Raw genomic sequence first — 18,517 nt, forward strand, 5'->3', positions numbered from 1 at the left:
GACGTATAATCCCCCATCAACATTCAAGAGCAATCAATTTCATTACTGTGTTAACCTGTTGTATTTAAATGTCCCATTTTAATTATAACTATCTTCAGATTTGTTAAGTATGTGTGTGCCTCAATGTCTTGTTCTCTGTCACCTGTGAAATTGTATGGCAGTGTAGACTCATATGTACAGGGGTCCCCAAACGTTTTAAACAGGGGGGCAGTTCACCGTCTCTCAGACTGTTGGAGGGCCAGACTATAACTGAGAAAAGCATTATAAACAAATTCCCATGCACACTGCACATCTCTTATTTTGAAGTTTAAAAAAGAGAACAAATACAGCCTCAATGTTAATCATAATCATAATAAAAATAATAAAGAGGGATGGAAGAAACCCCTTGTGCCATTTAGTCCAATCCCCTTCTACCTTTGTGAACCAAAAGCACTAGCAAAGCACCCCTGACAGATGGCCACCCAGCCTAAATGTTGTTAATAATAATAATAATAATAATTAATAAATCACACAGTCCTAAATGCTTGGGAAGTGTTCAACTTGTGATTTTGTGATACGAAATCCAGCATATAGATCTCGTTTGCTGTGTTATACTGTGTCTTCATGTCAATAATAATAATGATAATGATAATAATAATAAAGAGGATTGGAAAAGACCCCCTTGGGCCATTTAGTCCAACCCCCTTCTGTCTTTGTGCATGAAAAGCACTAGCAAAGCACCTCGTAATAATAAAATATTAATTAAATAATAATTAAAATAACATTATAAACAAGCAAAGCTTTGGAAGGCGCACACCAGGTGAGGGAGGAGGCAGTGTAGCGGAAGCCAGACTTCCCCTCTTCTCGGCTTCTCTGTGTCCCGTTTTATCCTTCCCCCTCGACGCCGAGGCATCTGTTTTGCTCCCCCCCCCCCCCAAATCCCAAAATACAAATTAAGGCGTCCTTTGCCTCTCAGACTGGGGAGAAGGAGGGTATCAAGAGGAGGAGCAGAGGCGGAGCTCCAGGAAACCCGGCTGCTGCTGCTGCTGCTGCTGCGAGGTGCAGCAGTGCGTGCGCGCTTCCCTGCCTGCCTGCCTGCCTGCCTGCCTGCCTGGGGAGATGCGTGCGTCTTGTTGCCTTCGGTAACCAGGGAGCCGCGGAAGCTTCGGCGTGGTGTTTCCGAGGGCGTTTGGGAAGGTGAGCTGCGTGAAGAGGGCTCCTGTGAGGGCGGCGCTGGGCCCCTTCTCCCCGCCGTCTCCCCGCTGGATGCATTGCCGGGCTGCGAGGGATGCTCCCGGCTCCCTTGCGCTGCCCTGTCCTTGGAGGAGGCGGGAGAGGAGGCAGCGCACGGCAGGTACCAACAAGGGCACCCTCGCCTCCCTCTCGCTCGCTCTCTCTCCGGCCGTGGGATTTCCACAGCTGGGAGAAGAGCTTCGCTTGGCCGGGGAAGGAGGTTTCCCAGTCCAACCAGGCGGGCGCCCTCTTGCAATGATAAGACTGACATCCCCATGGCTTGGCTCTGGGCCAGATTCCAGGTGGCTCATTGGACATCTCTGGTTTCTGTCAGAAACGAGCCTGGCTCAAGATGTGGTGTCGTATGGTTGTTTTGCTTTGGAAAAGCTGTGGATTTCTCCCTCTCCCCAGTGGTTGGGGCCAGGGGGACGGAGGGGCTCCTTGTTTTGGCAAAAAGGTTTTGGGTTGCTGTGAGTTTTCCGGGGTGTATGGCCATGTTCCAGAAGCATTCTCTCCTGATGTTTCGCCCACATCTATGGCAGGCAAACTCAGAAATTGAGAGGTACAGTAGAGTCTCGCTTATCCAACATAAGCAGGCCAAGCGAAAATGTTGGATAATATGCAGGGATTAAGGGAAAGCCTATTAAACGTCAAATTACGTTATGATTTAAAATTAGGCATTTACAACAAATCCACAGAAAAAGCAGCTCATTACACAGTATCATTATGTAGTAATTACTGTATTTACTAATTTAGCACCAAAACATCGCAATATATTGAAAACATTGACTACTAAAAGATTGACTACTAAAATTTGACCTGGGATCTCATCAAACTAGAGCTTGGATCCCTTTTAAATCCACTTTAGGGAGAGGTCTTGAAACAGCTCAGCCAGACAGGTCCTGGGCCCCACCAAACTACAAACCCCAGAATTTTGCAGGAGGCAGAAACTGGATTTAGAGTGGATCCATGCTCTAGTGTGTTGAGGCAGTAAAATAAAGACAGAATTGCATTAAATGAACTTACAGTAACAACATTGTCGGAAGTTAAATCTTTAAAAAGTTCAGTCCTTGCTGCCTAGCTAAACAGCTGTGGATCTGGGGCAGATTGCGTTGGATAATCCAGAATGTTGGATAAGTGAGACTCTACTGTATATTGGAAACTAGACAAGAGGGGTTTATATATCTGTGGAAGGTCCAGAGTGGGAGAAAGAACTCTTGTCTGTTTGGGGCAGGTGTGAATGTTGCAACTGGCTAACTTGATTAGCATTTAATGGCTTTGCAGCTTCAAAGCCTGGCTGATTCATGCCTGGGGGAATCCCAGGACCTTAAATAAAGAACAACACTCTGGAAACAGAGGAATTCCAGACATGAAATAATCAAGGCCAGCTAATACTTTCCAACAAAGGATTCCCCCAGGCAGGAATCAGCCAAGCCTTGAAGCTGCAAAGCCATTAAATGCTAATCAAGTTAGCCAGTTGCAACATTCACACCTGCCTCAAACAGACAAGAGTTCATTCTCCCACCCTGGACCTTCCACAGATAAATAACACCCCCCCCCCTTGTCTAGTTTCCAATATACATCACAACCTCTGAGGATGCCTGCCATAGATGTGAGCAAAACATCAGGAGAGAATGCTTCTGGAACATGGCCATACAGCCCAGAAAACTCACAGCAACCTAGTGATTCCAGCCATGAAAGCCTTTGAAAATGCAGTAGGTTTTGGATGACATCTTCAATTTTGAAGTCAACTCATGTACCTGAAGAGAAGACAACTTTTGTCCAGCTTCCTCGCCCTTTGCTTGTTTACCCTTCTGCCTTGTGTATCTATCTATTTATTTTCTTGGCTGCAAAATACTGTAGGATATACTGTGCGAGTGAATGACAAGAAAAAAAAACCCTAGCTGAATCACCATGGTGTGTGTGAAAACCAAACAGAAGAATCTGTAACCACCTGAGGTATTTGAGTTTGAAAAATCCACCATTTCTGAATTGGCATAGGATGCTCTGCAGGAGACATTTGTTAGCCCATACTTTTAGGTGTCTATTGTCTCAGAGATTTACCATCTCTTATGAAACAATTTGGTGATTTTTTTTAAAAAAAAAAACAACGTTCCTGCAGTTTCATGCTAGGATCTGATATACTTCTATATGACTGATTGAAACACTAGTAATCATCCTTGGACCCACTGCACAGCATGTTAATGCTTGACAGGCTCCTTCTCTAACCTGGTTGTATTCCAATACAGTCCAACCCCCATATCCATGGCACTGGTGTCCAAGCTTTAATTTATGTATTACAAGATAGGCATTTTTTGTTTCCTCCAGTGCAACTGTGTGGTATTCTTAGGCCCTCAATCCTTCATTTCAATAGGATTTGTTATTATTCCTTGTGTGGGTCTGCTATATGTGTTGACATCAAGCTATGTACACCTAGTGGGTGCTTAGGCTGTTGTCACTGTGTTGTAATTAATTGCTTACAGTGACCTAATGAATGAATTTCTAAGACCCTCTTAATAGCCAACCCACTAAGATTTTGCTGTCTAAATTCAGCCGTAGCTCCCTCTGTTGAGGCAATGCACCTATTTATTTATTTATTTATTTACAGCATTTATAATCTGCCCTTCTCACCCCGAAGGGGACACATTACACATATAGGCAAACATTCAATGCCTTTTAACATAGAACAAAGACAAACAAACATAGGCTCCGAGTGGCCTCGAACTCATGACCTCCTGGTCAGAGTGATTCATTGCAGTTAATTGCAGCTGGCTTGCTCTCCCGCCTGGGCCACAGCCCGGGCCCTATAATGTGTCCTTCCTCTTTCCTCCTGCCTTCAACTTTACCAAGTATTATTGCCTGGGGGTTGGTGCTCATCTCCATTTCTAAGCTGAAGAGTCGGCATTATCCGTAGACACCTCCAAGGTCATGTGGCCGGCATGACTGCATGGAGTGCCGTTACCTTCCCGCCGGAGCGGTACCTGTTGATCTACTCACATTGGCATGTTTTCGAACTCCTAGGTTGGCAGGAGCTGGAGCTAACAGTGGGCGCTCATTCCGCTCCCGGGATTTAAACCTGGGACCTTTTGGTCTGCAAGTTCAGCAGCTCAGTTCTTTCACACACTTCGCCACCGGGGCTCATATATATGGTAGAGCAACAGATATCTATATATCTCAGTATAAGTATTAAGTTTTTCTGTAACTAAATCAATTATGACACTGATTTACACAGTGCATATAATATGTACAGTAACATTATTATTAGTATCAATACTACAAACTAGATTCAAAAGGGCAAGAGAAATATCCCTCAGGAGAAAGTAAGTGTTTTAATTCCACACAATGATCATTGTCACTGTAACTGGGTGCTGTTATAGCATATCTATTTCTGTTGTCCTTTTGAATCTAGTTTGTAAATTCCTTTGAAGATACCAACTTAAATGGATGAAGTAGCAACCTGGGGAAAGGAAGTTTTCCTGAAACAAGGTTAATAATATCTGGAACCCATGGTTGCTATCATCACGTACAAAAGAAAGTCATTATGGATATTTTTCTTGATTGAAGAATTGTTGTTTATATGTATTTTGCCATAGTATTGATACTAATAATAATATTACTGTACATATTACATGCATTGTGTAAATCAGTATCATAATTGATTTAGTTACAGAACAACTTAATACTTATACATACACACACACACATATATATACACACACACACCCACCCCAGGTGGTGCAACAGGTTAAACTGCTGAGCTGAACTTGATGACCGAAAGATTGGCAGTTCGAATCACGGGAGCAGGGTGATCTCCTACTGTTAGCCCAAGCTTCTGCCAACCTAGCAGTTAGAAAACATATAATTGTGAGTAGGTCAATAGGTACTCATCTGGCGGAAAGGTAATGGCGCTCCATGCCAGGGGTCCCCAAACTAAGGCCCGGGGACCGGATGCTTTCCATGAAATAGAGGAAATCATAGTCCTGGAAACTTTCTTCCATGTTTCTTTATAATTTATCTCTGCCATCTTATCTATATATTTTTCTTCTGACACTCCTAAGTATTTTCTTTTTCTCATGCAATAGGGATAGTGTTTTATTAGAAACCGGTATCAGAAAATAGGATCAATCTCTGATAAGCAGAGACTACTGAAGGGTATCCATACATAGAGATCCTGATTCCAAAACATGGCATCGATATCAAAATCCTTCCTGAAATCATTCCCTTTTCACCCCTGTGCTATTCCTTTAACCAATCTTTGTTCTTCCTCTAATAGCACACGAAATGGCAAAACTGGGCTGATGTCTACCATTGACAATTTCTCACCATGCTGTAACAGTGAATCAAACCAATGATATTTGCAGTGATAATAAAGTGTCTTTATTGTCTGCATATTTCATCAGTTACATTCATTTTGGAAAAAATAGTAAAGTGTCTCCAGTCCTGCTTTTTATATTAGGAATACTTTTATCAGTAAACATATACAGAGCCAAATGCAGAATAATCCTTAGCATCAATGATTTTAGGACAAATTAAACCTACCAACTGTGATATCTTTGTATGGAAAATGTGCACACCAATAAATGTACAAGGTATGTATCACACTTTAGTTTGACTGGTTGGTAATGCAGATATTTCAGATTTGAAATAATGGTGTAGCCTTCTGTAAAAAATTTATCCAAGTTCCTATGGCGTTCATTTATCAATTGCACTCAAATATGACAACAGACATAATCAGATGGGATAGTATAATTAGAATATATCAGAATATATATGAAAAGAGACAGAAAGGCAACACCAAAATCTGCAATAATGATTTGAGGAAAACAATTTCTTTACATATTACAACTATGCAGAAAAAAGGTTTAGAAATTTTATTCACCATATTGAAATAATATTTCCAAGTATCCTCAGAATTTCCTTTGAGAAGACATTCCAAATCAATTTTGCTATATTTTGCTATATTATGAATTGTAGCTTGACATTTCTGTGTATCCTAATGAAAATGTTCTCTTTTCCCAAGATATCTCCTCCAGTTCTTTGCTTTAAGGGACTGAAATTATTTATTTGAAATACTATGAGAAACTCAAAAATAGTTTGATCTTGTCTTTAGGACTTTAGAAGGATTTTTTTGCAGGATTTCTATGCAAAGTTGGCTTCAAAGGTCCTGAGGAAAGAGGGAGAGATCACATTTTAGAAGCATTAATTTGAAAAGAAATGATATCGCCCCAAAAGTTTGGTTCAAAGATTGTGCAACAGCCTTGAACTTAAAAGCAAAAGAATTCAGAAGACTCAGAATTGTTCTTCATAGACTTTGAATCTTTCTGGTTAATAAAAAATGGAGAACATGCTACTTCTCACAGTCCTTCCTTTGGTTGCTACCTCGTCTAGAAAATTATTGGCATCATGCTGCAGATAACTATGGAAATCAGGGGAAGTGATGCCCAGCTTTAGCAAGTTAAAATATAAGCCTTTACGTCTGTCCAGATTTTCTTAAATCTGGTAGATTATTTAACAAAACAGGTTGACATTGGATACATGCAACATTTACAAAGAGCATGGCTTTATGTGATAGCCATGAGAGCAATAGAGAAAAAGGTAAAGGTTTTCCCCTGACATGAAGTCTAGTCATTTCTGACTTTCGGGATTGTTGCTCATCTCCATTTCTAAGCTGAAGAGCTGGTGTTGTCCATAGATGCCTCCTAGATAATGTGGCCGGCATGACTGCATGGAGCTCCATTAGCTACCACAGAAGCAATACCTATTGATCTACTCACATTTGCATGTTTTCGAATTGCTAGGTTGGCAGAAGCTGGGGCTCACAGAGGCAGCTCACACCGCTCACCAGATTCGAACCACGAACCTTTCGGCCAGCAAGTTCAGCAGCTCAGCAGTTTAACTCACTGAGCCACCGAGGGAAATAAATATGTTAAAATTTCTTTTAAAAAATCATAATCCACACAAGGGTCTACAGTACCACTTTTGCCTGACTTACAAACCATCCACAGTACAGAATTGTAATAGTTTAGCTGCCATGGCTTCATGCTATAGAATCCTCAGATTTGTAGTTTATTGTAACATCGAAGCTCTCTAACAGAAAGGGTAAATATATTGCAAGACTACAGATCTCAGATTTCCTAGCATTGAGCCATAATAGTTAATGTAGAATCAAACTTATAATTCTGCAGTGTGGACACACCCTCAGGAAGCAGCAACCTATAATTTTAGAGTCACTATTGGGAAGGACCTTCTAACCATACCTGATGTGCCAGGAGCTACTTTCAGGAATAGCTTTGATTGCAATTAACCAGAAGGATGTCAGAAATAAAAAGGTGTGGGTAGATTTTATTTTAATTAAAGGAAATGCCCATGTGATTATCCTCAGAGATCATAATATTCACCCTAATTAAATAGAGAGTCAAGTAGGGTATCATGGCTTAGTGCACACAGCCTTAGAAAAACTCAAGTGAGCAGAGTAAATTAACAGTATCAAATTACTAATTTTCATTAAAAATACTTTACAGAAATCATACAATTATTTGATGCATGCAATTAGATGATACCCCTAAAAATATGGGAATCATGGCATTATGAGTGGAGAGGAGATGTGAAGAACCCAACTTCTGAGGTGTGTGTGTGGAAATGATGCACACCTTTAAAGAAAAAGTCATTCCCAGAGTTTGAAAACATTACCTAGGGAAATGACTCCCATAATCCCCAAGCCAGCATGACAATTGGTTGTTAATTCCAAACAAATGAATTTCCCCAGCTCTGATAAATGGAAAGATTTTCCAACTTACCAAAGGGAGGTGCCTCAGCAGTTCGCAATCTTCTATAGTGACGCCATCATCGTCTCCTGAAAATGCAGGATCATACCACTCTGTTTCATCCTGAAGGCTCGGTGGTTTCGGTTTTTTCTGCCTGTGTTGCAGAGTACAAATATACATTTTGTTCAACATAATCTTAGAAACATCCTTGCATTTATTTGCCTTTGTTTAAATGACACAACTGAACTAGCTTCATTATGTATTAGAATCAGACACTGGCACAATATAACATTATTCATAGTGCTCTTATAGAAATCACTTTTCCTCAAAACACTATGCAGAACATTTTGATGAATATATAATAATTTTATAATAATTAAGAACAAATGGGTGAGTCTTGCATAGAATATCCATAGATATATATAGATATATACGCATGTACACCTGGTTTATGCCCTGCTTTTGTTTTGTATATGATCCTTCTTCCAAGCTATATTTATCATAAATTGCTCTCAATAGAAAGTCACTCTTAGGAAATGCTGCTTGTACTTTTTGATATATTATAGTGAGGCTTGTGTTAATAGCTCATTACTGCTTTAGGCATTTAAAAACGATATGCCCTCCATGCTTCTTGTTTTTCTACCTTTTTTCTTCAGTTAAGATAGAGTCCAAATACTTCTTCACAGCTATCCGCTTTCGAAGGCGACTGTAATTGTTAGTGAAGACAGCATCAGAGTGGCGTTTGACTGGCATCTGTTCATCATACCTTGAAAACCAAGGACAACTGTAATCAGCACATTAATTCTCAGCCTCCTAAACAAGAAAATCCCTATGATGAAAAGTTCCCTTGCCAGTGACAAGTTTATTTTCAGAAACCTTTGGCTTCATTTATAGACCTCCCACTACTCTCTAAGTAAATATGTCTGATTAAGTATCTTATAGGATGGTTGTAATTCATTGGTGGAGCATATGTTTTGTATGCAAAGGCACTTTTGGGTCAACTTCTTGTAGAAAAGAACATTGTTTCACTTTCCAGATAGTGCTAGAAAAGAATGTTGCATGACACCACCGGAGTGAATGGACAAATGGTTTAGCACTGTGGAAGGTGGCTTCCTGTGCTCCAGGGGAAGTCGGTATAGGCAGTCCTTGAGTTACAACCAACTTACATACAACCCCTAGTTACAAATGGGAGTGATACAACAGGAAGTGAGAGGAAAATTCACTCCTGTAAGAGTTATCATGTGCAAAGGATGTGTCTCCACTGAAGCTTTATCACCAATCTATTTCCACAACAACCCAATATTTTCAAAATCCAATTGTCAAAGGGACAGAAAGTGAGGTGAAATCTTCTGAACAGAGGAAATACAGTTACAAATCTTATCCCACAAATGTCCTCTAAGTTGCAATTGCATGATCTCTAACAGCAGTCACAATTCTTAAAAATCATGAAGAAACAAGAAAGAGAAAGCTGTCAGACTGTTTCAGAGGATATAAAAGGTAAAGGTTTCCCCTGACGTTAAGTCCAGTCGTGTCCGACTCTGGGGGTTGGTGCTCATCTCCATTTCTAAGCCGAAGAGCTGGCGTTGTCCGTAGACCCTTCCAAGGTCATGTGGCTGGCATGACTGCATGGAACGCACATATACCACAACTTTATTTAAATTGGTAATTTTGTGAATTTATGTTTGCTGTGGTTAGATTTTTAAAACCATCTTATCTGTCCATAGCTCTGGATGCACCATAATAGTACTTGTCATTCCCAGGAAGTGTTGTCTGCAAAATATCACCCTCGGGTTTTAATGAGCCTTGAGCATGATCAGATTCACTTGCCCCCTCAAAGGGCATTCTGTTTCCTGATCTGGTGGAGACAGGAGATGCCAGAGAACTGCCATCATTCATTGGAAAGAAACATAGCAGCATTTTAACAAACAGGATTGTTAGCAATGACTAAGAAAACACTTTACAACAAACACGAAAGAAGCCAGGTTGGCTCTCTCTCCGCTGTTTAATTTAATAGTTTAATTTGTATCCCACCATTGCCAATACAAGCCAGAAGGCAGCTTACAATAGAAATTAAACCAAAACAGAGCTAAAATCTATTCAGTTATAGTAGTAAAGAACAATTTCAAATAATTAAATGTGCTACGATAACTGGATCCCCAGTGGCAAAGTGTGTTAAAGCACTGAACTTGCAGACCGAAAGGTCCCAGGTTCAAATCCCGGGAGCGGAGTGAGCGTCCGCTGTTAGCTCCAGCTTCTGCCAACCTAGCAGTTCGAAAACATGCAAATGTGAGTAGATCAATAGGTAATGGCGCTCCATGCAGTCATGCTGGCCACATGACCTTGGAGGTGTCTATGGACAATGCCGGCTCTTCGGCTTAGAAATGGAGATGAGCACCAACCCCCAGAGTCAGACATGACTGGACTTAACATCAGGGGAAACCTTTACCTTTATCTTTATGAAAAACAAAGCACCAAATGAAAGTGGTTTGAAAACATTAAAAATATATCAAGAAGAAGGAAAGGAGAAAAACACCCCAGCCCCATTAAAAAACCTCTTCATCCACGTCTTTGCTTCTGGAAGATAAAGAGCAGATATCTCCAGGAACTAGCATAGATGTTGCAGTGGTATTTAACTGTGCAAATTATCACCACTGAAACCTGGGCATCTAGGCTCAAGTAAATTTAATGTTTTTAATTTAAATTTATTTCTGTTTGATTTTTATTATTTTGAAAGAAATTGGGTACCATTTTAGTATACATTTAAGCTGAAACACACTGCTTTGAGTTCAATAGCCTAAAAGTCAATGTTGGTGGTTTATATGTATAATAATTCATTCAGTGGAATTTCTGTGAAGGGAAAACACTTCAGTGAATAATGTATATGTTTCCAAAATATTCGTGCCTATTTTCACTTAATGCTTACAAGCTTCCAACATAATGTTGATAAAAATACTTTAAATTGCTAGAATGGAATTAAAATTTTAAAACATGTGTTTCTTTGCTTGCTTATTGTATCTTTATGTCTTTTTATGCCTAATGTTACAAAGACTGGAAGGGATACAAGAGCAGGTAGAGTTTTCTGTTCATTGCCAAAGGGTAGATGTCTAATATGGATGTCCTCGCCCAGCAATATATAGTAAGGGAAATCAACAGACATACTGTATTGACTCTGTCTTTCTACTTTATGTTTTATTTCCTAGTTACTAAGACTGAAGTACTACTGGCTCCAAGAAGGTGTTCAAGAGCCATAAGATACTTAGACCTCTCTCTTCATGAGTGAGGAGAGGGATTTGTCTCCAAAGAAGGAGGTTTAATTGCAATGCTTTCCCTGGATGGCAAAAAGCCTTCTCCTAACTCAGTGCTCCTCAACCTGTAGGTCCCCAGATGTTTTGGTCTTCAACTCCCAGAAATCCCAACAGCTGGAAAACTGGCTGGGATTTCTGGGAGTTGTAGGCCAAAACACCTGGGGACCCACCGGTTGAGAACCACTGTCCTAATTTTTACTTTTTCTGCTCTGATAGCAATGAGGAAAAAGGTAATACTCCATCTGTGGTAGCTGGTGACTTCCATAAGTGCTGAAAATCTGTGTCTGTTAACAAGCTATCAGTGTATAAATGGGGCTTCTGAAGCTGAAATTGAGTTGGCTGGCATTCACCACTAATGACACCAAGACTATTTTCAGTGCTAATGCCCAGCTAGCTCATACTGACAATCATAAAAAGTGTGGATAAAACAACCAGTAATTGTGCCACCTGAATCTGAATTTAGATCCCCCTTCTCTTTGTAGCACTTTAGATTAAAGCCTTGCCATTCAGGCAAACATGAAAGACTTGCCGTTCAGGCAAGCATGAGTCAAGCTAGCAAAGTAATATTTTCTTAGTGGAAAAACAGACAGTAGGCGTCACTTCATCCCACCACCACCCAAATACCAGGATTTCTATTTTCTTTTATAAGTCAATGTCAAATTTTAATTCTTTTCATTCTTTACTCACCTTATGCTTCTAGAAACATAAAATAATATTATTTGGGAATTAGATTTTCATAGGTGAGTGGGCTAGTCTTGACTCTATACAATTACTACTAACATCCATTGGATGATCAGAAGCCTTATTTGCTCATCATAACCATGGTGAGTGAATGCCTTAAAGTATAGGCAGGGTGCACTTACATGCAAACAAGTAAATGATTGTACAAATCATGGTACCTGCATAGGCTTTATCTACAAAATCAAGGCCTCTATATTTTCCAATTTTAAAATAGATCATAAGTAGTACCCTAAAGGAACCACATCCAACCTGATTTGAAAGCTAAGCAAAGTCAGCCTTGATTAATAATTGGATGGGAGAACACCAACAAATACCAAGTGATATAATAGGCAACAATTCAGAGGAAGGAATAGGTAAAATCCGCTCTCATTATTCCATGCCAGAGAAAATCTTATATAAAATCATGGTGTCATCATGCAATGACAAGCAATTTGAAAGCTTAAAGGTTTGTACAACTAAATAAATGCTTTGTATAAATGTCTTGTAGATATCCCACTGTATGCAGGGTCTGTTACTGTAAATCCATGTGTGAGCTTGCCCTCAGAGTTCTGCTGACTACAACTCTTGCCAACTTCTGGACTGTATAAGTCTCTAAAATCAGGAACTCTTCAAGTTAATATGTAAAGATGCCCATTTTGAGAAACTTGAATGTGCACATTTATATTTGCTAAACATTGTTCTCTAATACACATTTAATTTTACTATTTGTGTTTCTGAAATAAAACTGATCTGAAATTTTAATCTGCATGTGCCTTTGTGTGGTGTATTATTGACTAACAAATATATTATTTCCAAATGCTGGCAGAAAACTAGTATATAAAATATATTATAGAATAATAAAAATGATTTTGGCATATTCATAGACAGCACATCAGATGTGCATAATTTCATCAGAATTCAGAAACATAACTGGCCATCCTTGGGGGGGGGGGGGGGGGTTACAGTCCAAAACCTTCCTAAGCCCTTCTTCCTTTAGAAGAGAATGCTGAGAAGCTAAATGTCAGCCAGCCTGAGGATCTGAGACCAATTATTACATGCTGAAAAAGTGCACATTAAAAGAATATCAGATAAGGAAAATATTTTCCAAATTTACAAGTCAGCTGCATTATTTTCACTTTTGAGGTAGAAGCTCCAAAATGACACAACTACTATTTCCGTTCTAAGAATCTATATATATAAAAGGGTAATGAAATTTTGGCCTAGGACAAAACAACAAAACTACACATCCCAGAAACACTAAACTTGGCAGCACAACCCCTCATCCATGCCTCTACGTTCATACAACAAAAAGAAAAGAAAAATTAAGTCCTAATGAGAGGGAGAGGAATAATTGTTTTTATTTTGTTTTTAGCCAATTGCTGCCAGTTAGAAGGCAAAGCTCTGCCCACTTGGTCTTCTAGCAACCCACTCAGCCCAGGGGACAGGCAGAGTTAGGCCTCACTTAGGCCTCTTCCACACTGCCTATAAAATACAGATTATCTGATTTTAACAGGATTATATGGCAGTATAGACTTAAGGCCCTTCCACACAGCTATATAACCCATTTATAATGGACTTTATGTAAGGTAAAACCTTTACCCTTTACCTTAACTACCACCAATTCCTCAATACTTTATTTCCCATACCACCAGACTTCGCCACAGCAACACGTGGCCGGCCACAGCTAGTGTCTTATATTTCTCAAGGCGTTGACATTAATATTTAACAAATATTTTGCCTATTTTTCATCCAGATCAGAAAAAAAGGTTGTTGTTGCTATGTGTGATCAGGTTGTTTTAGACTTACTGCATCCCCAGGCAAACCTGCCATAAGGTTTTCTTGGCATGAGGTGTTCATAGAGGCTTTGCCATTGCCCTCCTCTGAGACTGAGAGAGTGTGACTTGCCCATGATCACAGATTGAGTCTCCATGGATGAGCAGGCATCTAAACCCAGGTTCCCCAGAATCCTAGTCCAAGACTTTAACTACTAAACAACACTGATTCTTTCTAGTAGGTTGCACTAATCAGAAAATATTTCCATTTTCCTTCCTTTTTGGTTGTATTGTCTATTAGTGTTTAGCCCACGAACTTACTGAGTTTGCTGCCAGAAATCAAAGTATTTGTTGGATTTGTGGATCATAGCATTTGTTGTCAGATAGCTTTCAGTACAGAGATCTTACCTCATTGCTGCATATGTTCCCAAAGAAGATAAAGCAAGAGTTTGGGAGCAGAAAACATAAAGAAGCGCAAAGGACAGGAGATACTGGAAGCCACTTCTGTATTCCATCTCTATGGACCTGGGTTGGCAACAACAATACAAATATCAATATCCAGGTATTACAGAAACAAAGAGACATTTGCCAGGAAAGTAGGAAGTTCATCCTTCGCAAAAAAAAAAAAAAAAAAGGAAGAAGAACCGATCCATCTCTCACATCTCCAAGTATCAAACAAGAATATGATATGGATATATTCACTTTGTTGCCTGATGTCCAAAGACATCTTCAAACATGATTTCTGCCAGAGGCAATATATTTTCTTATCCTGAAACATGGGGTAAAAATTGTAAAAAAAAAAATCAGTATTGAAATGACTGCTCTCATAGTCATGAAGAATATGTTTGTTAGTATAAATAGGAAAAAAGCACTGGTATTGTCTTGATTGCACTTATATACACTTTTATTTTACAAGTACTATTTTAGTGATGCACAAATGTAAACTACAGAGGAGCTTTAAAATAAAACTTGACTTTAGAAAGTATATAGTCAAGAGTAACATAGAGACTGGTAGAGACCAAAATAGGTGCACTGAGTGCCATACAATTTTACTAATTACATTGAATTAAAATGTTAAATATTAACCTACATCATATTGATTTGCAAGTGGTTTAATCTTGTTGCTAAAAAAATATACAATTACTTCAATAGTTCAGAAAGAGCTTTCTGCAAAATCGAGTATGGCACAGAGTAACAGGGAACTTTTACTTACAAAGGATGAAGGAGGCTTTCTTGTCTTCTCAGGAGCAGGATAGTACCCTGACCAAAACAACCCTGGGAGCTCTCGTGAGTGCTGAATGCCTTTGCAGCTGTTTTGGTTTTTCCGCAGGTTTCTTCTTCAGATACTGAACTGGAGTTTTGAAGGAAAAGTCTGTGCTCTGCTCCCTCCCTCTGATTGCTGGTCGGAAGTTTACCAGTTCTCCTTGCTAAGCCAATGTCTTCTTTCCCCTTCAGTGCACTCTGTGCAGTCGTTCAATCTGTCTCATGTTGTAGGGTTTATATATATGTATCTACAGAGGACCACTTCCCTACACCAAACAGTTCATATTTAATTCATGGGAAGCCCCCTCCTCCCGCTTAAATTGATTTATAGCTAGATTGATGAATGACTGGACATGAGTAACATTGGACTGGGCAAAGAATCCAGTTTTTAGAATGCATGGCCAAATCCTGCCTCCAGGATCAAGGAATTAAGATTATAGTATTGAGTGGTGATTTAAACTAATGTGGGTTTTTTCTCTTCCCAAATCCATGATTTTAAAGGAAATGAAGGGCCAGAGACTGAAAGCACTCTAACACTCATGGAGAAATTCAGAATAAAATCTCAGAATATTTAAGATGGTGTCATCATTCTTCTGGATAAATTTTTAGTTCTAAATACTGTCATTCAAACATATCTTAGTTAACTATATGTTTAAGGATATGTTTAGTTTATTGCTACTTTGTTGTCTAAATCTATATATGTTGGCATATTTTTATTGCAATTCAGTGCTAAAATATATTGTGTGGCATTTTAAAATTACACAAGAGACAAAACTAGATATTTGTTCAGTAGAATTCTCTACTTTTCTCCATTTTCCTTTAAGGCTGAGAGAGTATTAATAGGTTTCCACAGACAAATGGGGATTTGAACGCTAATTTCCAGAGTTGGAGTCCAACACACAAACCATTTCACTCTGCTGGCTATACTGGAGCAGATATCATTTAGGATCTCTTTGATAAAAATATTTTTCTTTTCATAACTATCTTTATGTTCATGATATGAAATGAGACTGCTGCCTATTCTTTTACAAATCATAGCTAGGTTGCTTAATACATGTATGCCACAATCCTTGAGATAGTTGTCTGGGACTAAGCCCTGTTGAACATAGTGAGCGTTTCTTCCAGGTTCATAGGGTTTCTCTGTCTTATTTCTCATGATGACTTGTAGATTTATTTTTTAAAGGCAAAAGAAATCAAATGAGCCATTTTAAGATATGAAAATATGCATTCTGAATTTTGGAATCACTGAAGTTTGGGCTCACTGGCTTTGTTTAGACAGGGCTTTTTCAAATTTTCCACATTCTCAATCTCTGGATGTTCATCAACTTAGAAAGGACTCTTGCCACACCCTGGACTCTCCACAGATATATATTATTTCCCTTTTTTTGCCTAGTTTATCCATACCTCACAACCTCTGAGGATGCCTGCCATAGATGTGGGCGAAAAGTCAGGAGAGAATACTTCTGGAACATGGCCACACAGCCCGAAAGACATACAACAACCCTGTGATCCCGGCCATGAAAATCTTCGACAACATAGATAGGAATGTTTGCCATCTTGTCTTCTCTCATTTTAAGCATATTTGCCCACTTCAGCAACTCCAGCTAACAAGGTGTTAGTCAAGAATTGTGCCCATTAACTAAACCAGATAGCAGCTGGCATTTGACTCCCTAGTCTCTTTGCATTATCGATTCCCTAAAATCAACTACTTTAATATGATTTCTTGGAAATGGGAATGCTGAAAGAAAGAACATCAGGCAAATGGTTACTACCAAACCTCCTGATAGCCCTGATTTTGAGTTTCTGTAAAATAATCTGTATCTTAAAATATTTGTTTAGTGCAGTGATTTTGAAATGTGGACCAGTTTCATAGCATAGATTGGAAGCATTCTGTGTGTAAAAGTTAAAGACTTCAAGTTGCCTGTCAACTTATGTCAACTCTACGAATTTCATAGGGTTTCCCAGCTAAAGAATAACCAGAGGTGGTTTCAGGCAGACTTTTATTTGATAACAGTCACAGAAGTCCTACAGTCTCAACAAATCATGGTGTGTTCTGCTTTCCATGACTTGGGAATGTCATGGCTTAAAGTGGCCCAACCCCACCACCTAGTGGTTAAATAAAACTATTTCTTAATTTCTACCAGGACACTTTCCCCTCTTTATTTTGTTTATAATTTCATATTTAAAAATCTCAAATACAGAAGAATCTGAATTATTTTCTTCAGATCTGAGAAAAAGAATGTTCAATTGACAATTTAAATATTTTACAGTGGAGGGGGGGCTGGGGTGAACTTTCTTACGGTAGTTCATAAATAAAATCAAAAGGCAATAAAAACTTAAAATATAAATCATGAAGACAGCAGTATCTATCTCCCTAGGAAATTCTGTTTATCACAGATTAAAGACTCCTTTTACTCTCACCATTGGAATGATTTCAACAAAGGTATTGCATCACATCTTTATCAATATTTAACCATATTCCCTCATAATTGCATTAAAAGTAAATGTAAAAGTTTCCCCTTGATATTAAGTCTAAGTCTAGTCGTGTCCGACTCTGGAGGGTAGTGCTCATCTCCATTCCTAAGCCGAAGTGCTGGCATTGTCCGTATACACCTACAAGGTCATGTGGCCGGCATGACTGCATGGAGGGCTGTTACTTTCCCACAGAAGTGGTACCTATTGATCTACTCACATTTGCATGTTTTTGAAATGCTAGGTTGGCAAATGCTGTGGCTAACAGGGGGAGCTCACCCCTCCCTGGCTTTGAACCTCCGGCCTTTTGGTCAGCAAGTTCAGCAGCTCAGAGGTTTAATCCACTGCACCACCGGGGGCTCCCATAATTGCATTAGCACACATTATTGAAGCCATAGTGAAATAGAACTATAATTTTGCCTCAATGCCGCAGTCATCCTTACCATTAGACTGAGCCAATAGCCTCATGGCCAAGTACAAGATTTTTGGATTCAAAATTTAATTTATTATTATTATTATTATTATTATTATTATTATTATTATTATTATTATTATTATGTTGGTGCTTTTTTAAATAGAATATATGGGAAGAGCTTCTTGTTGGATTATGTGGCCCAAATATAAAAGTAATGTGGTGAAATTTAAATTACTTTTTTGTTGTTTTTTGTAGCCCAAATACATTCACTGTCATGGAAGTTCAGACTTCATTCAGAATTACAATCAGTCCTCCATATCCAGTCATCTCCTGTTGGATTTTTAAAAAAATAATCCAAAAAAGCACATTTTGATTTTGTCATTTTATAAAATGGACCCCATTTTCCTATGCTATTATACTTAATGAGACTTGAAAATCCACAGATTTTAATATCCCACTATATCAAGCAAGGGCAAACTAAGACCCTTCTCATTTTCCTTGTCCTTTTGGTATAAAGCTGCTGCAGCCTGCCACATCCTTACGCAGAAAGGAGAGGTGAGGAAGGCACACACCAGCTGAGAGCCCCCGGAGTCC

General features: G+C 39.1%; 1 protein-coding gene and 1 long non-coding RNA gene across 2 annotated transcripts; one reads left to right on the forward strand and one right to left on the reverse strand.

Annotated features, from left to right (window-relative positions):
• Positions 1–914: 914 nt before the first annotated feature.
• On the forward strand, positions 915–12,763 carry LOC134297994 (uncharacterized). The gene is made up of 2 exons (XR_010004954.1): positions 915–1,176; positions 8,633–12,763. It is a non-coding gene; the product is annotated as an uncharacterized LOC134297994 (long non-coding RNA).
• LOC134297993 (VIP peptides-like) lies at positions 5,585–15,385 on the reverse strand. Its single transcript, XM_062977167.1, has 5 exons — positions 14,987–15,385; positions 14,182–14,298; positions 8,620–8,742; positions 8,010–8,130; positions 5,585–6,376 (listed from the first exon to the last, which is right to left on the reverse strand). The coding sequence occupies exons 2-5, from the start codon at positions 14,286–14,288 to the stop codon at positions 6,368–6,370; spliced, it is 360 nt and encodes a 119-aa protein (XP_062833237.1). The 5' UTR covers positions 14,289–14,298; positions 14,987–15,385; the 3' UTR covers positions 5,585–6,367.
• Positions 15,386–18,517: the final 3,132 nt, after the last annotated feature.

Source organism: Anolis carolinensis, chromosome 1 (genome assembly GCF_035594765.1).
Source record: "Anolis carolinensis isolate JA03-04 chromosome 1, rAnoCar3.1.pri, whole genome shotgun sequence".
Lineage (NCBI taxonomy): Eukaryota > Metazoa > Chordata > Lepidosauria > Squamata > Dactyloidae > Anolis > Anolis carolinensis.

Bases quoted from the DNA above. Each gene is read 5' to 3' on its own strand.
- LOC134297993 (XM_062977167.1), bottom strand. From the start codon at position 14,288: ATGGAATACAGAAGTGGCTTCCAGTATCTCCTGTCCTTTGCGCTTCTT. The intron at 8,743-14,181 runs GTAAGATCTCTG...TTGGTTTTCAAG, and splicing joins GGAACATATGCAGCAATGAG to GTATGATGAACAGATGCCAG. The intron at 8,131-8,619 runs GTAGAAAAACAA...TCTGCAACACAG, and splicing joins ATCTTAACTGAAGAAAAAAG to GCAGAAAAAACCGAAACCAC.